Raw genomic sequence first — 22200 nt, forward strand, 5'->3', positions numbered from 1 at the left:
ATTAAAAAAGCAGAATAAAAACATAAACCTGGTTCAAATAAAATACAATAATCTAAAAACATTTTTCTTTTATGTTCATAAGAGAGTTTTGTATAAGTTTGAGGTTTTAGCGAATTTTGCCATTGTGTTATAGAATGAGGTCTATACCATTCACCAAACCATTCGTTTGCATCAATTTCTTTTTTCCTCATTTGTTGACTTTTATATAAAATTCTTTTTTTGTTTTTTTCGTAATAAATTTTGTCGTGTTTTTCTCTCTGATTTATTTTCCTTGCTTCTTTCTTTTTAGCCAAAAGTATTTGTTTATTTTTTTCGTAATATAATTTGTTATGTTTTTTCCTTTTTTGATTTTGTTCATCTGTCATGAGCATTTTTCTTTTAAAACCTGACAATTCAAAATCTCGTAATTTCATCATTGACCTTTCTGTTAAATTGGATAGCGTTTTAATTTTAAAATTACATAAACGTATTAATTTCCATCCGCTATCGTTTTCTAAAATATTAAACACAGCTCGTAAATTGGCATCTTGAATAAAACGTAATTAGTTGGTCCTTCTAAAGGTTTTATAAAATAAACAGGTGAATTGTAATAACGTTTCATTAATTTACAATAACCATTTTCAATAGATTTCAACACAAAGTAACAATATTATAACCAATTAAACAATTTTGAAACAAGTCAGCAAAATGAATACTATTTTTCATTTGTGTTTCAAACCCTTCCATTGTTTTTTGTTCTACATCATAAACAATTTCATCTGGACTTTGAGTTTCTGAATAAAGTTGTGATTCTTCCACAATATCTTCATCTTTATAATCATCTTTAATGTAAAAAAAATGTTGAGTGTATATACTGTTGTTACTAAATTTACTTTCCTCAGTTTGATATTCAAATTTCATTTTTTATATTTAAAAAAAAATTACATGTATTTTTTATAAAATTCCAAAACATCTGAATCAACAGTTATACTTTCAAACTTTTTTCGTAATTCTAATTTATTATTAATAATTATAAAAATATCATTAATATTACAAACCCGCGATAAAGAAACATAATAAAGACTATTATTAAAAGCCTTTGAATTAAAATTAACAACTGCTTTATACATTGCACATCTTTGGGCTTTATGAACAGTAAAAGAAAAAGCCAATTTTAAAGGTAAACCCAATCTTGCGCCTACAACAGCATGAGAACAATCTAAAATTTCTTTTTTAACACATTTATTTTTAACTTCTTTTCCATTCATATTGACCCAAACAGCATTATTTTCTATTAAAATAACTGTTCCAACAGTACCATTACACAAGCCTTCCTCAACGTTAATATTTCTTACCAGCATAACAATAGCGCCAATTTTAACATAAACAGCTGCTGGTATTTGAAACGAACATTGTATGTTTGGATTTTTAATTACATCTTTAGCGTAAAACCAATAACCTTCGTTCTTTATACTCTTCATTCTATCATTATTATAAAAATCAACTTCCACATTTCTAAAAAACATTCTTGTATATTTATTATTCAAATTTTCATCTTATTCAAAACAACGTGTCATAAAATAATCAATAGTTTGATCTGAAACTCGACCAAAACGTTTTTCGTTTAAAGCTCCAAAAAATTGTGCATCTTCTTTTTGTCTAAAGCATTCGGTTAAAACCAAAACTTCTGTCATGTATTGTTGCCATATTTTAGATTTAAAAACAAATTCTTCTTTAATAGGTGGCAATTGAAAAAAATCACCACAAGCTATAACTTGTATACCACCAAATAATTCATCATAACGTTGTTTAATTTCACAAGCTATTAAATGCAACAAATTAAATGTTTGAGCATTAATCATTGAAATTTCATTAATGATTAAAACATCAGTTTCCAACCACGTTTTTTTAATATCTGCATGCATATGTCGTTTATAATAAGCTACACTTTTAACACCAGTTTCTATACCAGCAAAAGCATGTATAGTGACACCATTTAATAAATGAGCTGCTTTTCCTGTACTTGCAGTAATATGTATTGTTTTATAAATTTGTATACTTTGAGCAATTTCTTTGACAATATAACTTTTTCCACAACCAGCACCACCAGTAATAAAAAAATTGATTCCATCATCAAGCCATTGAAGCGCTTTTTGTTGTTTTTTTATTATTTTGCTGAAAAAAAAATTTATTCAGAATATAAATACATTACAGCATATTTTACAAAAAACATCATATATATAATGTTCCTATCAACGACTTTTTCCGGTTGATTTGAAATATTGTTTTGTTTCTATTAACAAGTAATAAAAATTTCACAGCTAATACTTCATCGTCGTTCAATGCATTTTTTTGTTCGTTTAATAACTCCAACTTTTTATTATCATTTTCAATTATTTTATTCATCTAAAAAAAATTTTAATACACTTGATCAAAACATTTTTCACAATATATAAATGAACAACTTTCTCCATCAGAACATCTATATTCATCACAATCTTCACATTCGTTCAAATAATGTTTACATTTTTCAACTTCTAAACATTTTTCTTTTACATGATTTAATAAATCTTCATTAGATATATTTTTATAAAAATTATAAAAACTTTCAAAATTTAAATTCAAATAAACATGATAATGAATTTCAATATATTGAAACACCATCAAAATCAATATATAAGGTATTCTTTTCATTTCTTCATTGAAAAACCCATCCCACTTGTATTTCAAATAATACTATTTACATTGACGACATAAAATTTGTCTTGAAGAAATCGCATTCACTCGAATCTCTTCCAAAGTTGCTGGATAATTTAGATTCATTTTGTATATGCTTTCTATCAAAAAATCCAAATCATTTTCTGTTGGTTCCATTTTTTTATTATGTAATCTAAAAAAAAATTTTATTAAAAAAAATATAAAAAAAATTACAAAAAATTTTTTTTTATTTTTTTGTTTCCATTTGATATTTGTTCACGAGTTCGTTGTCGTATATATATTTTTTTAGTTTCAAATTAATTTCTCGACAAGTCTTGCAAAAATATTGTTCGACACCACATTGGATGAAACTACAACATTCACAATCTTTTGTAGAAAACATACTTTTTTCTAATTCACCACTTGCATCTGATTTTGCAACAAATTCTAAAAAATCATCAAAATTAAGATCTTTCTCGACTACTTCTGCATATAAATCAAAGTCTTCAAAGCTCATTTTAAACATTTTTTATTATGTAATCTAAAAAAAATTTATTCAAAAAGTTAAAAAAATACAAAAAAATTAATTTGATGATTCGTCTGAAGATTCATCTAAGCATTCCATTTTAAATTTTTTCATGAGATCGTTCTCATATATATACATATTTACTTTATCATGAATATGAATACAAGATTCACATGGTTTTTCAGCATTACACTTATTTTCACATGAATCCATAGATATCATAAGTTTTTCTATTTCTCCTTTTGTATCCGATTTCGCAACATAATCCAAAAAGTCATCAAGATCAATATCTGCATCCATTAAATCTTTATATATATCAAACTCTGTAAAACTTGTTTTAGACATTTTTTTATTATGTAATCTAAAAAAATAATACAAAATGAATCAATAATAATATTCCCAATTGCCATCATAAAAACTTTCTTTATTTTCATAAATAAAATTCTTTTTATTTGTACATTCTAAACACAATTGCTCTAGACAATTACATTTAAACATTTCTTTTATTTTATATTTATGAATAGGAAAAGCCATGTTCAAAAAATACTTTGAAAAGCCACTCTTGTTAGAAACTTTTAATATCATATTATAATATTCTTTCACTGTATCCACTAAATAATCACAAGTTAAACAAAGAAATTTATATTCGTTGTATTCTTCACATTGACAGTCGGCCAAAAAATCAATCTTTTTCTTTTGATTTTTATAAATTTCCAAAAGTTGATCTTTAGTTAAATCGATTTTATTCAAAGCTTTCAATATCATCTCTTCCATTTCCATTTCCATTTTTTTATTATGTAATCTAAAAAAATATATATTTAAAAAATTCTACCAAAAAAATTATATCCAAAAATACTTCTTAAATTTACATAAATATGACAAGCATTCAAATTACAAAATACACAAATAAGAGAACAATCACATTGTGCAATTTGTCAAAGAGCTTCGTATACAAAATCACGTTCTTTACGAATAACATGGAGCAATTCTTTCATGCAGTTTATTTTTTTGCAACTTTTTTACATATTTTTGAATCATGTTGACTTAAACACCATCCTAAAAATAACAATTCCGCATAACTTTGTAATAAAACTTTTAAAGAATATTCTGAATATTTTTTCACTCGTAGTATTTTCGTTTTGATTTGTCGCACTTGTTTTACAAAATCATCAAATTCTTCTTGAGACATTTCTTTACGATGAAAATCTTCCAAACACCCCCATTTTTCTAAATCTCTACGAACTTTATTGTAAAGATTAACTCCAATTACTTCATTTTTATCAATTTCACCTTCATAAAACACTTCCATTGTTTTATTATGTAACCTAAAAAAATAATTACAAAAAATTTATAATATAGTATATTTTTTAAATATTTCAAGTACGTATTGTTTAATTTTTTCTTCTTTAATATATTGTCGAATTAAATCCAAATTTCATTTACAAGAATCACAAGATTTCAAACCAGAACAATTTTCTTCGTTGCAAGAATCCACACCTTCTCTCATTTCTTTTATCGTTGGACTATCATCGTGAAAAACAGCCACGTCTAACAAAAGCTTTGTAATTAAATTTTCAACATAATATTCAAAAGACATTTTATTATGAAAACTAAAAAAATTACAATAAAAATTAATTAAAAATTATTTTATTAATGAAAATTTCTTCGAATGTTCATTCATTGCATAAACAATTTTAGTCTTTCGACAATTTGGACACAATTCTATGTGTTGACATATTGTTGGCAGTGGTGTCATAAAACTATTTGACTCTCGTACTATTAATTTTACCATTTTTTTATTATGTAATCTGAAAAAAAAAAATCTAATATAAAAAAAATACAATAAAAAAATTTAAGAAGAAGAGTTGGTTCCATCAAGAACTTTGTTTATATTATTTATTAATGTTTTAACATCGGATATCACGTCAATTATTTCCCAAATTCGTTTTTGACATTCTGGACATAGAGCTTCACATTTGGAAATTTCTTCAGATTTCTTCACATTTGCAATATCTTTTGTAGTTATTTCATTTTCCATTTTTTATTATGTAATCTAAAAAATTTTATTGTGCAATCTAAAAAAAACAATAAAAATTTTTTTATTTAAACTAACAAAATAAAAAAAAACTTATTTATTCTTCAAAAAAAGTGCTCAAATATTCCATTGTTTTTATAAATGAACGTTGTAATTCTTCGCAAATACGTATTGTTTTTTCAATCTCATGTTCGAAAGAAAAATGATTCATTATTTCTTTGCGAAATTCAGGAACATTTTTTCAATATACTCAAACTTAGCCATTTCTCTTTCTTCTTGTTTTTCTTTAACTTCTTCTATTTCTCTTTTAAGCCATCCAATATGTTCTTGATTTGCCGTAAATAATTTATACATGGTTTGCATATACATTTGTAAAGTTTTCAATCTGTTTATAAAACAATCTTTCTCAGCATCTTCTCGAATTAATTTATTCATTTCATCTAAAGCTTCATTTAAAATGTCGTCATGGAAATTTTTAACAAAATGTTTAAAATCTTCACCACAATCAACAAAATATTTTACTATTTTATATTGAACAGCAACATCTGCGTTCAGTTTATCCACCTTTCTGTATTTATGAGTGATGTATTTTTCAGATATGAATTTAAATTTTTCAATTAAATCCATGTTTTTTAGTTTACCTACAAATACAAAAAAATTTAAAGTACAAAGTTTAAAAAGACAAATTTTTAAAAAAATTACAAAGTTTAAATATACAAAAAAACTTTTACTCATTAATAATATTTATAAAAGTAGTGATAAAATAATTTTTAATTGTTTTTTTTAACAATAATCTTTCTTCGTGAATAGATAAATAATTAAAATCTTTCATATCAATATTAGTTTTTATATGCGAAAACATAGCTTGATCTCGTCTGTTAAATTTTTCTTTTTCTCTTGATACAATAAAATTATCTTCTTCAATTCCAACATTGGAAATTGCAATCATATGACAACATTTCTGTTATCAAATTTCGCAAATTTACATTTTCTTTTATAAATGTGATGTTTTCATTTATCGCTTCTATTCTTTTTTTTAATCTCCTTCAATATTCCGTCTTGATGTTCATCCATAGTTATAAAATCTTGCAAGATAACAAAATGAAAATAAAATTCGTGAGATAATTTTTTCAAAGAATCCCATAATTTTTTTCAGAATGATGTATTGCCCCATATTTGTTAATGCGTTCGATTTCATATTTGTCCCAACTATTTTTTTTAACAACAGTTTCCATGTTTTTTTAATTGATCTAAAAAATAATTACAAGTTAAACAGTTAAATTATTAAAAACAATTAGAAATGGATAAATTCTTAAAATGATCTTCTAAATGTTTTTCTACAATAAACTTATAAGCAAAACTTAATAATTCTAAAAATTTTTCTTTAAAAAAATTAAGTCATCATTCATGTATTCATTGTCAAAAATTCCATAATTTTTTGAACGTTCACATTGTTCTCGAATACAAACAAAAACAATCAAATATGCATTTAGATTATCCAACGAAATATTACCAATAGTTTTTTGGAAATCATTTTCATATTATCGAGTTTATCAAGCGTATTATTAAACGAAATAATTGGTTTAAGTTCTACATATCCAAGTATTTTTCGTAAACGAGAATGTTGTTTATGATCGAGTTTAAAAATATATTCCCAAGCTTGTTTGATTTCATTTTCTTTAAGAAATTCTTCAAAAATAGTATCCCAAGGATGTTGAATCATTTTATTTAGTTGTTTAAAAGAAATTTACAAATTGTTATAATAAAAAAATATTTAATTATACACTTGATATACAAATTATTATAATAAAAAAATTATTTAATCTTACACTTGATATACAAATTATTTTCTACTAAATATTCATCAATATCTGATTTTTTTACAAAGTCACAATAACCATAACCGCAATTTTGTCCATCTTTTGGTGGTCTTTGAAAAGCAACATTGTTTTCTGTAAGAAAAAATTTTTTAATTTGTTTACCATGTGGACCACATAATTTCAATGTTACCTTGTGATTTAAAAAAGGCCATTTTAAAACAGCATCATAAGGTGTAGATCTCAATATGATATACAAACCTATTTCTTCTTTGTTATGATGATCACATTTTATATTAGGCGATAATTTCATTAAAAATTGGTAATTTTTAAAATAAAATGGTACACTGTAATAATCTTTACTCTCGTTTTTAAATTGTTTATGAAAATTTTCAAAAATCCATATCTTGTTATCATGACCATCATTGTTGTGCATTTCTTCTAAAATGGACAAACGAATTTCTAAATCATTTATTTTATTATAAAATCCGTTCATTAAAAAACTTGGATTGTTAGTAAAAATGGTAAAAGCAGGTGATACACTTTCTTTTTGTGTATTTTCTTTTACGTAAATACCATCAAATTCAATTCTATCTGCCATAATTTTTTTACTAATCTAAAAAAAATTACAAAAATTATTTTACAATTCATGTTTAAATTTGTTCCGCATATTCTACATCTCATGTAGAAAATGAAGAATCAAATTTAATCATTTTTTATAAAAAAATTATACAAAAAATTATTTTCCAGTAGAACCAAAACCGCCTTTTCTTTCAACGTTTTTAATCATTGATATTGTTACTTGATGACAAGCACAACCATCAAGTTCTTTTACTTTTTTTACAGTTTTAAACATTTTTACAAATCCCATTTGAGCAACAGCATCTCCAGGTTTAATAATATATTCTTCTTTTAAATGATTAATTAATATCACTTTAATTTCACCTTTATAATCAGGATCTATTATTCCTGGAGCGTTCAACTCGACAACACCATATTTAAAAGCTATACCTGATTTTGAAAATATGCAACCTACTAAATCTGAATCTATTGTATCGATATATACTCCAGTACGTACTAAAACACGTTGATTGGGTTGAAGTGTATATTCAAGTTTGCTTCTCAGATCAAAACAAGCACTATTTTTTGTTTCATAAAAAGACCATTCTATAGTATCATTTATTTGAATCTCTTTTACTTCATCAGAAGACCATTGATTGCATTTATCCATCTAGTACTTACTTTGACAGAAGATGTCATCTAGTACTTACTTTGACAGAAGATGTTTGAACAAGATATTTTTTCCCCTTTTTATATAAAAATGGAGTCATGGCAACTTAATATATTTCATTAAAATAGAATTAAAGTAACAAAGTTCAAAGTATCAAAGTACAGAGTTCAAAGTTTTTTATCACACTACACTTTAAACTTTGAACTTTTCTGACATTTTTAACATTCTTTAAAAAACTTGTTTAGTTCTTGATTTTTTTAATCTCTGTTTTCAAGTCAAACAGTATAAAAGGAGCTCATTTTAATTTAAAAATTTATTCAAAACACAACTAAACAAAAAAAATGTCAGAGTTTGAAGTTGTTTATTGCAACGATAACGCCTATGTTAAGTTTGCAGATTTAGCTGCAGCTACTTTGTGACTTATTGATTTTAAAGAAGAAAAAAATATAAAAGATAAACAATATTCAACTGTTCCTCTTAAACCCTGACTTAATTTATCTATAATAAAAAAGAATAGTTCTACAAACCAAAAAATGAGGGCTGTGAAATTTTATTACCATGGAAGTACAGAGATATGTGCGATCTCAACAAAATAAATTATTTATTCAGATGTGAATTGAAATTATCAAAAGACGACAACAATTTTAAAATGCCCAAAGGCGAAGTTACTGATAATGTAGTTTTTAAATTTAATCACAACAAAATGACCAAAAAAGAATTGGAAAGTTTAATGAATGATATGCAAGCTGCTCAAAACAGAGCTTATGTGTCAGTAGCTTATCCTAAAACTCACGTATTAAAAAAAGCCGATTTTAACAATTATTCGATACGATTAGGAAAAGAAGACGATCAAATTTATTTTACTGAGTATGAAAGATAAATGGCTATAGAACCTTCTTTTCACAACACTATAAATAAAAATGGTGTTCCTAGAAATTTAAATCAAAATTTGAAAAATGTCTGTGCTGAGTTAGCTGAAAAAGAAACAAACAAAACACCTGCAAAAAAACTAAAAGTCGAAGCCGAAGTACCAGAAGAAGATGAAGAATAATTATTTTATTTTGTAATCTTTTTAATTGAATTAAAAAAACCTGTTTTATTATTAAAAAACTTGTTTTTCTTATCCTTTTTCCTATATAAAAGGTTGAAAAAATAATAATCTAGTTCATTTTTGAAAGAGAAAATGACTAGCAAACGACTAGACGAAAATCTAATCAAAGCTGTTTTACTTTTTTATCCAGATATTGAATTACATCCTATATTATTTGAATTTCATCATTTAAATAACACAAATGAAGAATGGCAGGATATTATATTATCATATTTAAAAAAATTCAATTTGGAATTAAATTTGGAAAAAGAAAAATGGATTGATTTATACTATATTTTCATAGCAAAAACCTATGCAAATTCTCTACATTTATTTGAAAAAGCTTCTCGTTGCGATATGACTTTTGAAGCACAATCGCCATCGTGGAGAACTACCATGTTTGAAGTATGTCGCCTGATTAACGATGATTTTTTAAATATAACAAAAACAACAGCAGAAAAGCAACACGAAGAACAAAGAAAAAAATTGGATGAATTTATTAAAGTGTATAAACTTTATTACAAAACAAAAAATTTGGAAAAGAAATGCACTTCGTGGAAAAGTAAACTTAAACAAACTTTAAAATATTATTTTTTATTTCCTTATTTACCTAACAAATGGGAATATGACGAATTGAAGAAAAATTGTAAAATATTAAAGAATGAGTATCCTGCTTGCATAGAAAAACCACTTTATTTTTCATACAACGATAAAGTTTTTCATAATGGTTATTACAGCATTTATACACCTGTTCCTATTTATAAATATTTTATATTCGAAAAAGTTCGTATAGAAGATGATAAAGTTTATATTTATAAAGCTTTTGATCGTTGCAATTTTCGCGATAAAAATTTGATAGAAATGTTTCCTACAGCTCAATGGTTTTTTTTCTTTAAAAGAAATTTTAACATTTCAAAGATTTTATACAGAAAAGACGACGAAGTTTATAATTACGAGAACAACATCATGTGTATAATATCAAAACAACCTATTCCTACAAACATTCACTATGTGACTGCGAAGGAAGGATTATAAACAAGACACTTTTTTTATTTTTTATTTTTTATTTTTTTCCATTTTAAAAAGTTGGTAAACAAGTTTATTTATTTTAAATATATTGTCAAAACATTCGCATTTGTCTTTGTTGAATATGTAAATACATTTAATATTGTTTTTTATAAATTTAATAAAACTTGAATATTCGACAACACTAACTTCTGTATATTGTTGTACGTTGCTATCTTTTATAAATCCATTCACAAAATCTTCCAAATATAAACTAAACATAAATGTTTCATATTTAAGGCAATGTTGTAACGTGAGTTCTTTATTTTGTTGATTTAAAAAATGTTCCATACATATATCTTCATTGTTAGCATATAATGGTAAACGGCAAATTTTAGGAAATAACAACCTTTTTAAATCAAACATATATATTTTTTGCTCTTTCATCGAGAGCAATACATCATTTTCCATATTACCACCTTTATAAAAAACAAGAATGTATTTGTATTTCGAAAATATAGCTTTTAAATAATCGACAACAGATCTACAAAATATTATTTCGACTGTATATTTAAAAGTGGGGTAATACTCTAATCCATGAATGTTATTTAAACAATATAAAAGAATTTTTTTCTCTTTTTCTCCTAATGTGTCAAAATGCACACAAGGAAACACTTGTGTATGGAAAAATTGTTTATCGCCAATTGAACGCAAACATAATTCTCTTATGCAGTTTTTTCCCCAAGTATGAACTTCCTTGTTTGTTATAAATTCAAAATCCAACAACCACAACTAAAAAAAATAGAGTTTTTTTATTAAAAAAAGAAGCGTATTCTTTTAATAAACTAAATAAAAAAGTATAAAAAAATTAGTTTTTTCAAAATTTTTTACATACTTTTTTATTTTTAAAAAATGAATCGCGTTGATGGCATTATTAAAAAAATTCATAACAATTGCGCAGTGTGCGCGCTTGATGAAGTATCTAAAAAATATGAATATTGTGAAAATAATTCTGGAAATTCTTCACCCTCGTCTGATATTCAAGAAGAAGAACATTATACAGATAAAAAATAATTCAATTTTTTACAAAATGTACTCGATTCTAAAAGAATAACATTAAATTCCTACAGTATTGAAAAATGTTTTAAAAATAGCGAATTTAAACATTTGCTCAAAAATCCACAACCTTGTTCAAAACATCTCGAACGCCTTGATAAATTAAAAGAACAACCTCTTGGCGATAACAAAATAACTAAATACTATAAATCAAACTCACTATTTTGTTGGTTGATAGAGATATCAAACCTACTTTAGATCAAACAGATGGCGATCAAACAGATGGTTTTGTAGATACGTTTACTACAAAAATATTACCTACTGTCTCTTCTTTGATAGAAAAACTAGATGGAGCGTTAAAAAAGAAATCTGTTAAAAGAAACATTGAAGGAATTATAAAAGAAGGAACCAGCGATAAAAAAACTTTATTTATTAATATATTACACGCTATTGTGACCATATTTATTACGAGTTTTTTTAGTTTAGAAAAAGAAGAATAAAAAAAACGGCTACTGATGATTTTTTATTTCGTTTTTTTAAAAATTCTGAATTTAAAGATTATTTTATAGGAATTTATGCTTTTGATCAATTGAGTCAAACTCACACTCATATTCATATTATTAATAATATGAAAAAAAATGGTTCTTTTATTACTTACAACAATGAAACCACAAAAGAAGCAGGTCAACATTGAAGAGTATTGATGAAAATAGACAAAGCTCATTTTTTTTGTTTTGATAGTTTAGGAGAAGAAAGCGTATTACAACAAATTCCAAAATATTTAAGATTTAATACACATTTGTTTGAAGCAGTAGAAGAAATAAGCAGCAATATACAAATCAACACTATTAATGTTAACTATATCGAAATGGATATCAATTCTTATATACGACAAACAAATCATTTCCCTACAGAATGGGCAGCAGATAATCATGAATTTTATTGGTTTACAAAATTTATTTTAAAATATAGCAAAATGACTAACAATCAAAACGGCTTTTTTTCGTACAACAAATTTCCTTTTCAATGGAAAGATAGCAGTTTATGTGGTGCGTTTGCCGCTTATTTTGTAGCTTTAGTAATTCGCAACGAAAATGTTTTATTAACTGATCAAATTTATTTACCTTCACTGTGCAGACTGTTAAATTATTATTTTTGCGAAGTAACAACTCTTCATGCATCCCAACTAATTCAACTAAATCTTCATCCATTTTTTCAATTTATCAAAAAAAAGCTCCTTCAATATCTTGATGTTACTGCTAAACAACTGTTCGAAAAAGACATGCAATTGCATTTATATATGAGAAAACAGGAAAATCTGGAACGTGAACTATTGTCTATGAAAACAAAACAAATTCCTTTGAATAATGATATTTATGAAAGACAATTATTAGTTAAAAATGCTATTAAAAGATTTTTAAAAGACTCTGGGTTCTTGAGAACAAATTACGAAGCTACATGGGATAAATTATCCATATTAGATATTAAAGCTATTCCATTTTTAATGAACGAGGAAAATATTTATTATATGATACAAGATGAAAGGGACAAAATTTATGCAAACAATTATACTCGATTAAAGAAAAATCCTCCTTTGTATTACAAGCATTAAACACTACACCATAAAATTTAGTTAATTGTGGATAAGTATAAAAATCTGACACATAAGTTTCAAAATCCATTTTTTTTATACGCGACCTTCTTCTTCGAGTAACCAAATATCAAATGATTCATTGATGACTTCGATAAAGTCCTCATATATCATTTCAAATTCGTGTTTCTTTTCATCATAAATAAAATCAATATGGGCTTTATTATTAACTCGAGTTATTTTAATTTGTTTACTACCATCCAAACGAAAAAATAATTTAAAGTTTCCATGAACTTGTTTTAAACTATCATTACCTGTTAAACTAGAAGTTTCTAGATTAACAATTGATTTATAAAATTCTTGTAAACAAGTTTTAAACTCCATTTTTTTAGAGTGATAAAAAAATACTAAAAAAAACTAAATTTATAGTTTATTAAAAAAAAAAAACAGAAAAAACACTGTTAAATTAAATTTTTTAACAATATATTTTTGGTATTTCTTTACCAACATAAAATACACCGTTTTTTACATGTGAAATTGTATATAATTTATTTAAAACATCATAATCTAAAACTAATCCACCTAAAAAAGTAGATATTTTTGTATATCCTTTTTTCTTATCACCGCTAATAATTTCAGCCGTTCCATCTTTATATTGTAAAGTTAAAATGTAATCGCCATAATCACTTGTATCCGTTCTTAAATTTTGAACTACGTTTCTCTTTGTCTTTTTACTTCTGTTAACAATAAAAGATAATCTCTCAAATTTTCTTTTACGTGTTTATGAAACGTTTTCATAAAATATCTTTTACAATACTTTTTATTGTGCGTTCTTCTATGTACATGTTTGCACGCTTGTAGTGAATTCATTTTTTTGAAATAAACGTTTACAAAACTTTTTCTTTTTTATAGTTATTTTTTAATCCGCTTAAAATACAGTTTTAAAAACATCACCAAGTATGGGTATACCTCCTAATATGTTACCAAGGAGACCTTTACCACGTTTTCTCAATATACGTTTTCGCCCTCACCAACTAAAGAATGATAAGGTCTAGGATGGAGTAAATGTTTTCGGTGAATAAAAATATATCTTTTAGCAGTTCTATGTCTCCTAGGTCTTTTATGTCTCATTTTTTTTAAAAATATTTCGTTTCTTTGTTTATTTTGGTCAACTTTTATGAGTATTTATGAGTACAACTTTTACGAGTATTTCTACCCACCGTGATTACATATAACTTTCTAGACAACACTCGACGAGTATTTCTACCCACCGTTTTAACATTGAACTTTCTAAACTTTCTAAACTTTCTAAACTTTCTACTACCTTCACCGAGAGTCGAACCTACAACAGTCTAATGACATGGCGTTTGAAATATAGTGCGGCGAGCAAATGCACTATGCTACGTCGACGTGTTGGTTCATAAAGTTTTGAATTTATTTAACATGTTGTTTTAACGCTTATCGCAGAGTTTTTTCTTCGTAGAGTTTTTAAAAAGTTGTTTATTTCGTTTTTTAATCTGTTTTAATCTTGTTCATAAAAGCCATATTAAAACTTTCTAAATTTAACTAACATGACAAAGCATTTTCTTTTCATTGAACAAAGTTGCATCATTTACTCTTTTATAACAGCGAGAATGACTAAATATTTGAAAGATGATAAAATTTTATCACAAGAATTAGAGTTAAGCGAACAAGAACTAGAATTCAGCGAAAATAATATATAACTGTAATAAGCGATGATGAAATAGACGATGAAAAAGAAATCATCGTCATAGAAGACTATGAAGATATTGATATCGACTAAGAAATTTTCAACGAAACAAACACAGATATAGACTTTTCAATAAATAAAACAAAAGAAAAACCAAAAGAAATATTACCAGAAAAACCTATCACTCAACCACAAGAAACTATCAAAACTATCACTCAACCACAAGAAAACAATATTCCGAAACAAAAAGTAAGTCATATTTTTTTTAAAATTTTTTTTTTCTAAATGAAATAAATTTTATTAAGAATTTTTTTTATTTTCTTAGAAAATAATCAACAACAATAGAAAAATGAGAAGAAAAGTGGGAAAGCTGAAATACAATATTATGAAAACATTTAATTTAAAAGACATTTAATTATAATTTTTTTATATGTAAATACATTATTTATTTTTTCATCTTATATTTGCTTCTTTTAATTGATGTTTAATATCGACATATGATTCAGCAGTATGAACCCAACGTTTTATTCTTTTACCAACTCTTCCAAGTTTACGATTTGTTTTATTATCTTTATATCTATTATTTGTTCTTCGTAAACATGATAATATTCTTTTACAATTACTCGGTAAATACTGACTTTCAGTCTGTGTCGATGTTGAACTCTGTTTTGTACTCGTTTGTGTTTGAACTGCTTTTTTTGTTCTAGGAACTGTTGTTTTTGTACGTGCCATGTTTACAGTGTTTAATGATCTAGGAGTATACCTTATTTTAGGCATTTTAGAAAAAATGATATTTTTTATTTATATATATATTTTATTTATTACAAAAATAATATAGTTTTTATATTTAAATAAACCTATTTATTTTATTAGTTATAACAATGAGATATATTACCAGAAATAAAATTCAATATGAAATTTTCAATGATAGTCTTAGTGACCAGCTTTATATTATTCAAGATGGTAAAAAACGCCCCATCAATCAAGTGTTTGCGTATAATCCAAAAAAAGGTAATTAATTTATGGTTTACATGTAAAATAAAAAAATTAACTTTTATAATACTATTTTTTTTCTTATCGATGAAGAAATACTAAGACTGCGAAATTTTAGAAATTTTGTAGAAAACTATGTACGTGAGATTAGAGTAGCAACACATTCCCACAACCGTCGTAAGTTTAACTTTACTACTTTTTATTAATAAAAAATTAAATACATATTTTTAATAATTTCCTTTTTTAGATAATCCTTATCCAGTAGCCACAACTAGAGAAGTCGGTCCCTCTCACTGGGACTACTCGCCACGTAAGTTTAACTTTACTACTTTTTTTATTAATAAAGTAATATAAAATATTTTTTTAAATATTTTTCTTTCCCTTTTTTAGAGAGTCCAGACCCAGAACCGCAAGATTCCTAAAAAAATTTTTTTGTAAATATATTTTTTTAAAGAAAAAATTTTTTTTTGTCTTTTTATATATTTCTTTTTTTGTTTGTTTATTTGAATTTTATATTATCTTTTTATATTTTTTACTTTTTTTAATATAATAGAAAAAATGAATAAAATAATAAATATTGCAAAAGAACTTCATTATCATTGGCAACAATTAGCAATATTTTTAAATTTTACAAGAAATCATATTAAAAAAATCGATAAAAATTACAAAAAAAATTATGATAAAATAAAAAAAATTTTAGTTATCTTCATATTGCAACACGTAAATAAAAAAGAGCGATAAATCATATATATTCTATAATATCAAAATGGCAAAACGAAACATATAATAAAGAACTTTTATTTAAATTATTACAATGTAAATTAGTTATAATAAATTATTAATGTTTTTTTAGAAATAAAAATTTTTTTTTAGCAAAATAATAAAAAATGAATATATCACGAACAAATATATCACGAATGAAAATCAACATTGTCAAAAATTTAAAAAGTCGATGGGAAACAATGGCTGAAAATCTAGAATATAAAAAACTAGACATTGAAGTAATTCGTCACGATTATCAAACAGCAGAAGACAGAATGTTTCGTGTATTAACTTTATTATTTCAAAGAAAATCAGAAATGGACGCAATAAAAACTTTATATGATGCATTTTGGTATTGGACATTGGACTTATCCACTCAAAATGAAACAAATCAAGAACTCTTAAATAACATAAAAGAGAGTATGGAAATGATACAAAATTTTATATTAAAATAACATTTTTTTGTAAATTTTTTTTATTTTTTAGCTAACTAATATAAAAAATGAAAGAATATATCAAAACTTGCAAATGTCATGAAGAATTTTGTTATCATGATTTATGTTTAACTGCAAAAGAAGAGAACTTTATCAAAGAAATAATGGATAATGAAGAAATGACAGAAGAAGATTACGAAAAATATTTAGAAGATTTACTTGAAACAGATGAAACAGTTGAACATGATGAAAATGAATACATTGAAGAATTAAAAAATCAAATGATGGAAGAAGAAATGGAAAAAGAATTGGAAGAAATACAAAACGACATACTCGAGTTGATTAATGAAATGGACATTGAACAATATATCAATGAAGTTATTAAAAAAAAAGACGAATTACTCGAACTGTATTTATAAATTTTTTATTAATTAAATATAAATTTTTTTTAGCAAACATAATAATGTCAACTAATAATAATGAAAATTACGATGATATGTTTCCTGGTTTTGGGGACGTGTTTGAAGAAGAGTTGGAAAACATTGAAGTAGAAAATATAAACGAACATGTTTTACTAGACATTGAAATAAACAATTTTTTTTATATCTTTAATGTCCTTGTTTTGTTTATGAATTTTTTATATTTGTTCAATTTTTTTTGTTAAAAAAGAACGAGTGCATTTTTTATTAACAATTTTTTATATAAGTAAATGCTTTTTTATAATTTTTTAGCAACTAACAAAAAATGGCAGACAACATATATCCATGCTGTTATTGTGATATAGAATTTACTATGGAACAACTCATGAAATACCAAATGGAATGCTCTACAAACCATTTAATTTATGAATGTTTTACATGTAAGAAAAAGGTACCAGATTTATTAAACCATGAATGTGAATATGAATTTCAAAAAACATGCTTTTTTAGCAATACTGCTGTAAACAATGAAGATTATGATGAGCACTATGTAATATGTTTTCAATATTATAAAGATCAACAAAATAATTATTTTGATCAAATTGAACAAGATGAAAAGAAAAATTTAAATTATTTGAATCTTTTTGTTAACCATATTTTAGCTGCAACAAAAAATTGGAACGAAATTTTAATAAAACAAATTGCAGATAGTAAAGAAATGTTAAACAAGCAAAGAGAACACGAACAAGAAATTAAAAAACTAAAACAAGAAATTACCAAACTACAACAAACCTTGGAAGAAATGAACAAAGAAATAACAGAATTGAAAAATGTTGTATTTGAGAACATAACAGCTTTAGCAAATCAAGAGGAAATACAAAATCTCCATAAAGAAATTATAAAACTCAATCAAATTGTTGAAGAAAACGCTACAGAATTCTTAGCTTTAAAAAAATCAATGCAACAATCCAAAGAATTAAAGGTAATACAACACATTTTTAAAGACACGCAAATCATCAAACTCGATCAAATGAATCTCGGGCTATTATCAGATGAACCATTTTATTCAGAACCCGTTTACACATCAGAAGGCTATCGTTATCGTATAAAAGTTTATACTCGAAGTACTGACGTAAAGGAACTAGCCATTTACTTTCAATTATTACGAGGTGACTTAGATGAAGCTTTAAAATGGCCTTTTACCAAAAATGTCAATATGCCCTTGAGAGATACAGATAAATTTTTTACTCGTACTGCTACCAATAATAATTATCTTCAAAGTTTAGACACTAGTTCTTTTAATAAACCTACCGAAGAATATAATGTAGCTGTTGGTTATAACAATTTTATTTTACACGAAGAACTAAAACAATTTATTATTAATAATAATTTATTTATCACGATTACTATTCAATAATATATTTTTATATAAAAAATGTATTTGTACTTGGTTCTATAATTGTTATACATTATTTTTTTATATGTTTTTGTACTTTTTATCTATAATTGTTATACATTATTTTTTAGATTTACTAATAAAAAAAATGAATACAATAGAAATTTTTAGTCAAATCAGTCTGGGACTAACCAACGCCAACGTGAGATCTATCAAATTCATACTCAGAATACCGCTTGGAATCAAAGAAACTTTAAAAAATGGTTTGGATATTGTAGAATATTTTAAAGATAACACCATACAAAACGAACAAGGACTTATTTACGATTCATTAGAAAGCAAACTGGAATATTTACTTGTATTATGTAAAGCGATTCATCGAATGGATATTGTCAGTAAATATAAAAATAAAATACCACGTTTGCCAACATATGAAGAAAGCATGATTAAAAATCTACCACCTATTTATTCACCACCAAACGCAGTATATCCAAGTGCTGTCATTGATGCCAAGCAACAAGAACTTTCAATTTTTACAACCCTTTACCTGAACCACCTGAAGCACCTGAATGTGCTCAAGAACCTGATTTCTACTAAAAACTTTTTTTTGGGAAAAAAATTATAGTTTTTTTACTTGTATAGTAAAACTATAATTTTTTTCCCAAACATTTACTTAATTTTTTTTTTGTATTTTTTCATATTTGTAATTTTTTTTAGATTCCAAATTAAAAAAATGGGAAGCAACTGGGGCAATATTGCTAACATACTTGAAAAAGAATTTAGTTCATTGCACTACTTGCAGCATAAACGTAGAAAACTAAAGGAACGAGAAAAAAAAGTCAAAAAATTGGACAAAAAAACTAAAGAAAGTTGGAGTTATTTAAATAGCATTCATTCACGTATTAAAAATTTTGAACACGAAACACTAATTTGGTTTGAACCTCGTGAACGTCAATTTTCTTATTATCTATTTCATTAGAGAGCTTACGATACGAGAACTGCAACGGCAACCACGACAATTTATGTTAAATATTTATCCGTACGCATGCGTCCTGGATGGGATTACCTGGTGTGCCGTTTTAAAACTTTTTCCACAACGTCCAAACATTTAAACTCGCGTTGTCTGAAAACGGCTCCAAAATGGATGAAAACAGTTCTTGTTCAAAAAGTGCACCAAAGTAAGTTTAAAACTACTGCATTGAATTTATGAAGAATACATAAAATTTATAAAGATATATATATATAAATATATATAAATATATATATATATATATATATATATATATATATATATATATATATATTTATATATATATATATATATGTATATATATATATGTATATATATATATATATATATACACATATACATTATATTATACATATATATATATATATATATATATATATATATATATATATATATATATATATATATATATTCATATATATATATATATATATATATATATATATATATATATATATGTATATATACATGATATTATACATATATTATATGTACATATATATATATATATATATATATATATCTACATATACATTATATTATACATATATTATATATATATATATATATATATATATATATATATATATATATATATATATATTCATATATATATATATATATATATATATATATATATATATATATATATATATATATATATATATATATATATATATATATGTATATATACATAATATTATACATATATTATATGTATATATATATATATATATATATATATCTACATATACATTATATTATACATATATATATATATATATATATATATATATATATATATATATATATATGTATATATATATATATATATATATATATATATATATATATATATATATATATACACATGTTCTTATATTATGTAATGTTCATATGGGTTGTTGATAATTGTGTTCTTATTGTTTTTTATTCTGTTAACTTATCATTTTATTATTTGTTACTGTATATATTTTGCTGCCAAAAAATTCAAGCTTACTAAGTTTTTTGTTTCTTAGTTCAATGAGATGGACAGGGGATCATGATGTGTTTTTTCTTCGTGAAATTTTGTTACATGAACCATACCAGTTCAAAAAAGGGTCCATAGAAAGAGGGAAAAATTGGGAAAAGATTGCGAGTGTTCTTAATTCTACAAGTCAACTATTTTTTAAAGTTAAGTCACGAGCTGTAAGAGATCGTTTAAATGTTTTAATTGAAAACCATAAAAAAAAAACCAGAGATGAAGAAAAGGCATCTGGAATTGATGTCATAGAATCAGAGGTTGATATAGCTGTTGCAGATTTAATCGATAGATTCAAAGAAGCAGATGAAGCACACACATCGCAAAGTGATGCCAAAAAATTAAAAGAAGTTGACGATCACAGTAAAGCTGCAGAAATGAGAAAGCGTAGTATGGAAACTTTATCTGAAACTAATGAAAGAAACAAAGGAAAAGCATGCAAGCGTACAAGAAATAATGGTTCAGAAACTATTATATACTTACGAGAGAAAGGAGAAAGAGATGCGGTTATTAAAAAGGAAGAGCTTGAATTAAAAAAGCAAAGTCTTCAGAATCATTGTGATATGTTGAAGCTGTTTCAACAGCAACAAACAATGATGCAGGAAATGGTGCAACAACAATCGCAGCAGCAAGCGTCAATGGTTGAAATAATAAAACAACTTTCCAGGAAATAAATGACATTTATTTGTATATTATTGTAGTTTTATTTTTATACAAAGTATTCTTCAAGGGTAGGTGGAATAATATCAAAATAATTAGATGTCTGTGAACCATATAAACAACTTCGACCATTATTTAGTAAAGCGCAAACTATGTACATTTTCCCCACAGCATTTAGACCAATTTTTAAGTTTTTTCTAAAATCTAAAAATTTAAAATAATTCAAAATATCTCCAAACAACCATTCAACTGATACTCTGACTTCTCTCATTTTTTTGTTCCAAATTTTCTGTTGTGGGGTTAACACTCCACCTTTAAATCCTGTTTGTAAATGCACCCTAAGAGGATATGCAGGATCACCATAAATACATAAAGGGTTACCTGCAGTATCAAATGAGTGTTGTCCTAATAAGTTTAATAAATTAGAATCCGCTAACATACCACTGTCATTTTTTTTTCCTTCAACTGGTCCAAATAAGTTAGTTATAAGTCCATTTGGAGCAACAACAGATTGAATTTATAGACTATGTATCTTTTTATGTCCATTGTATAATACTCTTTGGTTTTTTCCAGATCTAGTTATTGGCCTAACAGTGCCATCTATAAATCCCCAGCAGTTTGCGAGAGGAGCCCCTTTGCGATGGATAGCATCAGCAAAAATCTCAAGGTTATTTGGAGAAAGCCAGTTTTGATTAAATGTTGTAAGTAAATGAATCCAGCGATCATAAAGAAAGTTCATAACTTGAT

General features: G+C 25.0%; 3 protein-coding genes across 3 annotated transcripts; 1 reads left to right on the forward strand and 2 right to left on the reverse strand.

The window, feature by feature from the left end:
* Window positions 1–1535: 1535 nt before the first annotated feature.
* Window positions 1536–3193, reverse strand: LOC136080254 (uncharacterized). The gene is made up of 4 exons (XM_065796869.1): window positions 3078–3193; window positions 2724–2869; window positions 2405–2549; window positions 1536–2154 (listed from the first exon to the last, which is right to left on the reverse strand). Exons 1-4 carry the CDS (start codon window positions 3191–3193, stop codon window positions 1536–1538), a joined length of 1026 nt encoding a protein of 341 aa, XP_065652941.1.
* Window positions 3194–7793: 4600 nt separating this feature from the next.
* LOC136080255 (deoxyuridine 5'-triphosphate nucleotidohydrolase-like) lies at window positions 7794–8285 on the reverse strand. Its single transcript, XM_065796870.1, has one exon. The coding sequence runs from the start codon at window positions 8283–8285 to the stop codon at window positions 7794–7796; it is 492 nt and encodes a 163-aa protein (XP_065652942.1).
* Window positions 8286–19850: 11565 nt separating this feature from the next.
* On the forward strand, window positions 19851–21527 carry LOC136080007 (uncharacterized). The gene is made up of 2 exons (XM_065796649.1): window positions 19851–19920; window positions 20792–21527. Exons 1-2 carry the CDS (start codon window positions 19883–19885, stop codon window positions 21465–21467), a joined length of 714 nt encoding a protein of 237 aa, XP_065652721.1. The 5' UTR covers window positions 19851–19882; the 3' UTR covers window positions 21468–21527.
* The last annotated feature ends 673 nt before the right edge of the window (window positions 21528–22200 follow it).

This window comes from Hydra vulgaris, chromosome 05, assembly GCF_038396675.1.
Source record: "Hydra vulgaris chromosome 05, alternate assembly HydraT2T_AEP".
Taxonomy (NCBI): domain Eukaryota; kingdom Metazoa; phylum Cnidaria; class Hydrozoa; order Anthoathecata; family Hydridae; genus Hydra; species Hydra vulgaris.